Source organism: Equus caballus, chromosome 24 (assembly GCF_041296265.1).
Source record: "Equus caballus isolate H_3958 breed thoroughbred chromosome 24, TB-T2T, whole genome shotgun sequence".
NCBI classification, from domain to species: domain Eukaryota; kingdom Metazoa; phylum Chordata; class Mammalia; order Perissodactyla; family Equidae; genus Equus; species Equus caballus.
In genome coordinates this window covers 60,382,612-60,388,611 of record NC_091707.1, presented here as the reverse complement: position 1 = coordinate 60,388,611, position 6,000 = coordinate 60,382,612, and the positions used below count along the sequence as shown (strand labels likewise).

General features: G+C 41.4%; 1 gene segment (V, D, J or C); it reads left to right on the top strand.

The window, feature by feature from the left end:
• Positions 1-622: 622 nt before the first annotated feature.
• The window catches only part of LOC102150085 (Ig gamma-2 chain C region-like), a 550,048-nt gene continuing 544,670 nt past the window's right edge, over positions 623-6,000 (top strand). The window contains 2 exon segments of the C gene segment in view: positions 623-727; positions 812-1,119. Coding sequence covers positions 661-727; positions 812-1,119 — 375 coding nt within the window.

The following is a 6,000-nucleotide window of genomic DNA, read 5'->3' as shown; positions in this document are numbered from 1 at the left end:
ATGACACTGGCACTCAGGAAAGCAACTCTCATCTACAGCTTTCAAGGGAATCTGCTTCCTGAGGTGGGAGCTTCCCTCTGACCATGAGGAGCTCATCCACTTTTCAAGCCAGTCACTGGGAAGGTGAATTTCCCAGAATCACACGGGTTCTTCCACCCAACATGGGGGAAACCATGTTCACTGAATTCAAAATTCACTGTCAATGATAGGACAAGAAGAAACAGATACTTCTGGAATGTGTGAGAGTGTCCAACAAGACCAGTTAGTGGCCCAACATACAGAGTGCTGGGCAGCTTCCACTGCCTGTCTGTTTGTGGTCAGGTGAAGGGCTGGACATTCCTCAGTGTGCACACCCTGAGTCCTGGGGCTCATGTTGTTCTTGCAGACACTCAGTGGTGCACAGTTAAAAAGCAGGATTAGGGCTCTGATGGCCATATCAACTGTGCTAGGAAAGAAAAAGAGAAAAAAGACTGAGTTCCCTGAAGGCAGGGTCAGCATCTTCCTCCCAGGGGGAGCCCAAGAGACTAGGACCTCTCCTAGTTTCCTTCTCCTTTTTATAGAAAGGCAACTGCCTCATGCAAATTTCCACTTAGGTCACAAGGTGTAAACAGTCACTTAAATTCAGGTTCCTCCTCACCCTGAAAATATTTTCAGGGAGTCATGAATCTCATCTGCAAGAACATGAATCACCTGTGGTTCTTCCTCTTTCTGGTGGCCGCTCCTAGATGTGAGTGAATCAAGGACTCAGACATGAAGATATGGGGACACTGAGTCTGACCGCATGACTTACTGTGTTTCTCTCTGTCCGCAGGTGTCCTGTCCCAGGTGCAACTGAAGGAGTCAGGACCTGGCCTGGTGAAGCCCTCGCAGACCCTCTCCCTCACCTGCACTGTCTCTGGATTCTCTTTGAGCAGTTATGCTGTAGGCTGGGTCCGCCAGGCTCCAGGAAAAGGGCTGGAATATGTTGGTGCTATATATGGTAGTGCAAGTGCAAACTACAACCCAGCCCTGAAGTCCCGAGCCAGCATCACCAAGGACACCTCCAAGAGCCAAGTTTATCTGACGCTGAACAGCCTGACAGGCGAGGACACGGCCGTCTATTACTGTGCGAAAGACACAGTGAGGGGAAGTCAGTGTGAGCCCCGACAAAAACTTCCTGCAGGGAGACAAGAGGGGCTGAGCTGCAAAGGACTCAGGACACCAGGGGGTGCTCAGGACCCACCCAGTGCAGGGCTGAGCCCAGGAGCAGGTGCAGGGAGAGGCTGGGAGGCTTTCCTGCTTAGAATCTGTGGTTTCCTCCTCCTGCCCAGAAACTCCACCAGGGACCCTCTCCTAGGTCCTATTGTGTCAACACTTTGTTTTACGATTCATTCAGAATATAATATTAATATTTACTAAGAAATTAAGGTTAGATATTCCCCTTTATTTTTCTTCTGCTTGAAGGAGCTTCATACATTACTCAGGTCACCATAGTTTCAAGTAGAATTTGTAGTCGTGGATCCTGGTGAGTATGCTGAGGAGCCCTAGAGGATTTTAAATCACATATATAATTGTCTTTCATGCTTCAATTTTACAGAGGGCAAGAGGAGCCCCACCCTCCAGCATTGTTAGCACTGCACAAATAGGTTGAGGTCTGTGCAATGTGCCCTGGTGAAGACTTCTAAGGCCAGAGTGTCCTGGTGTTGGAAACACAAGGACCCTCATTATTCACAGATTCCATATTTGTTAATTCACTTCCTCACTAAACTGTATTTCCTTCCTTAAAAGAAAACTGTCGTTATTTTTGCAGTCACTCATGGAAATGTTCATTGTGGCTAGTAATTTGAGTCACACAGCACAGGCACATTCCAATGTGAGGTCACAAAGGCAGTTCTCTGCCTTCTGGTTTCAGCTCCATCAAGTAAAGAAGTTCCTTTGAGCTCAACTTGGGACTAGGTTTTTCACATTTTAGTGCTTGTAGTGGGCAGTTTCCCTGTTTAAAGTGGCTCCCGTGCATAGTGCTGAGGTGCTGGCCAGTGTCCATGTGCACAGAAAGGCTGGGAAGTGCCTTAAGGAGAAAATGCATATGTTACATAAACTTCTTTCAGGCACAAATTATACTGCCCTTGACCATGAGCTCTCTGCTAACGTATCAAATAAAAATTACTTCCAAATAACAGGAAGACAAAACTCACTGTGTATTGGAGGCAGTCCTGGAAACCAGGATCAATGCCAACACAACATGGACAACTGGAGGTTTCTGGCCAAAGAGCAGGAAGTGGTGAGTGGATATAAAATTATGAAGAGGAGACATCAAATCAGGGTTTCTCGCAAGACCGGCTCCACATGCTTTTTCTGAAGGGAGTGCAGGCGGTCAGATTTCACCTGGAGAGAACGGGGATGAGGAATTTGATCAATGAGAGGATGAGCAGATGTCAAGGGTGGGGATCCTCATTAACCTGATCATCAGGGATCTTGATAAAACAAGACCAGGAAGATGGATGCGGAGGCCAAACGTTGACACATGGTTGCGAAGAGCATTTTGAGGAGCCTGGCTAAAGTATGGTCAAGGAGTCTGCCATCTTGTAAGAAGAGGAAAAGTGGAGAAACAGAGACACCAGGGGTGCACATGCACACAGAGAAGAGTCCATCTGAGGACTCAGTGACAAGGTGACCATCTGCAAGCAAAGGAGAAAGGACTTAGGAGAAACCAAACCTGATGACACCTTGATCTTGGGCCCACATAGTCCATATAATGAGAAATAAATTTCTGTAGTTTAAGCCACCCGGTTTGTAAGTTTGTAATGACAACCCTAGCAAACTAATACAGAAATGATGTGGAAGCAGAGTAGACATCTGTGAGGTTAAAGTATTAATTAGGATAATAGTCCAGAAAATATCTATAGTCTAAATGTCAGAGATAAAAGAAAAAATAAAACAAAAAACATGCGAAATAAATAAAAAGCTGAGAAAAAAAAGAAAAGTTTTTTTCAGTCCTAGAAGTAGAAGATAGAGATATAATTGAAAAACATATTGAAGATTGGGAATTTATAGAGTGTTTTTTAATGAAAATATGGCAAGAAATAGATTCAAAGCACACCGAGGCATTTTCAAAAACCTCATAGAAAATGGAATCTATTTTGGAAACCATATAGTGATGAGTTAAAGAAATACTTTGGCTTCACAGAGACACAGTAGAGCTGAGGTCTGACTGCTCAGTATACGTCAGAAAGGAAGTCATACTCAATAGAATGGAACCAATCCAATGCAGATGGTCATGTAGGCATTTCCCAGCGTCATCTCCTCCACAGGAATAAAAGACTCAAGCAAAACCACCCGAATCAACTTTGTCAGAGCTGGAGAGAACAATCAAATATTTACAGTAACGAAGTAAACACTGAATAGAGAAAAAGACCACATAAAACTGTGTAATTGAGCCTTGTAATGGCTGAGTAGCAGTATCTCAATTTCGTGTTATTTTATTGTCCCTTAATGAAACATTGTGTCGATGACCCTCTAATCTCTTATTCGAGGAGGTGTCTGCTCAGATAATTTGCTTAGTTTGAATTAGGCTGCTTCTTTTTGTTGTTCAGTTGTAAGTTTCTTGTATATTCATGACGCAAGTCCAAAACCAAATAGGAGATATGAAATTATTAATTAATTTTTTGAGGAATCTCCATACTGTTTTCCATAGTGGCTGCACCAGTTTGCATTCCCACCAGCAGTGTATGAGGGTTCCTTTTTCTCCACAACCTCTCCAACATTTGTTACTATTAGTTTTAGATATTTTTGTCACTCTAATGGGTGTAAGGTGATATGTTAGGGTAGTTTCGATTTGCATTTCCCTGATGATCAGCGATGATGAACATCTTTTCATGTGCCTATTGTCCATCCATATATCTTCTTTGGAGAAACGTCTGTTCTTGTCTCTGCTCATTTTTTGATCGGGTTGTTTGATTTTTTGTTGTTGAGTTGTGTGAGTTCTTTATATATTATGTATATTAAGCCTCTGTCAGATGTATGACTTGCAAATATTGTTGGCCAGTTAGTGGGCTGTTTTTTTGTTTCAATCCTGTTTTCATTTGCCTTGAAGAAGCTTTTTATTCTGATGAAGTCCCATTTGTTTATTCTTTCTATTGTTTCCCTTCTCTGAGAAGACATAGTGTCTGAAAAGATCCTTTTAATACTGATGTCAAAGAGTGTACTGCCTACATTTTCTTCTAGAAGCCTCATGGTTTCAGGTCTCACTTTTAGGTCTTTGATCCATTTTGAGTTTATTTTGGTGAATGCTGAGAAAGAATGGTCAATTTTCATTCTTTTCCATGTGGCTTTCCAGTTTTCCCAGCACCATTTGTTGAAAAGACTTTCTTTTCTCCATTGTATGCCCTCAGCTAGTTTGTTGAAGATTAGCTATCCGTAGATGTGTGGTTTTCTTTCTGGGCTTTCAATTCTGTTCCATTGATCCGAGCACCTGTTTTTGTACCAGTACCATGCTGTTTTGATTACTGTAGCTTTGTAGTATGTTTTGAAGTCAGGCATTGTGATGCCTCCAGTTTTGTTCTTTTTTCTCAGGATTGCTTTAGCAATGTGGGATCTTTCGTTGCCCCATGTGAATTTTAGGATTCTTTGTTCTAATTCTGTAAAGAATGTCTTTGGGATTCTGATTGGGATAGCGTTGAATCTGTAGATTGCTTTAGGTAGAACGGACATTTTAACTAAGTTTATTCTTACAATCCGTGTACATGGAATGTCTTTCCATTTCTTTATGTCGTCATTCCTTTCCTTCAGAAAAACCTTGTAATTTTCATTGTATAGGTCTTCCACTTCCTCAGTTAAATTCACTCCAAGTTATTTTTTTCTTTTTTTGTGATTGTGAATGGTATTGTGTTCTTGAGGTCTTTTTCTGTTAGTTCGTTATTAGAGTATAGAAATGCTACCAATTTATGCAAATAGATTTTATACCCTGCAACTTTGCTGTAGTTGTTGATCACTTCTAAAAGTTTTCCAATGGAGTCTTTGGGGTTTTCTACATATAAGATCATGTCATCTGCAAACAGTGAGAGTTTCACTTCTTCCCTCCCTATTTGGATTCCTTTTATTCCTTTTTCTTGCCTAACTGCTTTGGCCAAAACCTCCATGACTATGTTAAATAAGAGGGGTGATAGAGGTGACAGATAAGCTTAGATACAGAGTGTCTCACTCCTGTTCTCAGGAGGATGGCAGTCAGTTTTTGCCCATTGAGTATGATGTTGGCTGTGGGTTTGTCATATAGGACCTTTATTGTTTTGAGGTAGTTCCCTTCTATCCCCATTTTGTTCAGAGTTTTGATCATAAATGGCTGTTGGATCTTGTCAAATGCTTTCTCTGCATCTATTGAGATGATCACGTGGTTTTTATTCCTCAGTTTGTTGATGAGGTGTATCACATTGATTGATTTGCTGATGTTGAACCATCCCTGTGTCCCTGGTATGAATCCAACTTGATCATGATTTATGATCCTTTTGATGAATTGGTGGATTCGGGTTGCCAAATTTTGTTGAGAATTTTTCATCGATGTTCATTAGTGATATTGGCCTGTCGTTCTCTTTTGTCATGCTGTCCTTGTCGGGCTTTGGTACCAGCATGATGTTGGCCTCGTAGAATGTGTTAGGAAGTGTTCCATCCTCCATAATTGTTTGGAATAGCTTGAAAAGGATAGGTATTAAATCCTCTCTGAAAGTTTGGTAGAATTCCCCAGGAAAGCCATATGGTCCTGGCTTTTTGATATTTGGGATGCTTTTGATGGCTGTTTCAATCTCTGTCCTTGTGATTGGTCTGTTCAAATTGTCTGCTTCTTCTTTATTGAGCTTTGGGAGATTGTAGGAGTCCAAGGATTTATCCATTTCCTCTAGGTTATCCATTTTGTTGGCATATAATTTTTCGTAGTATTCTCTTATAATCCGTTGTATTTCTGCGGAGTCTGTTGTTATTTCTCCTCTTTCATTTCTGATTTTGTTTATGTGAGCTTTCTCCCTTTTTTCT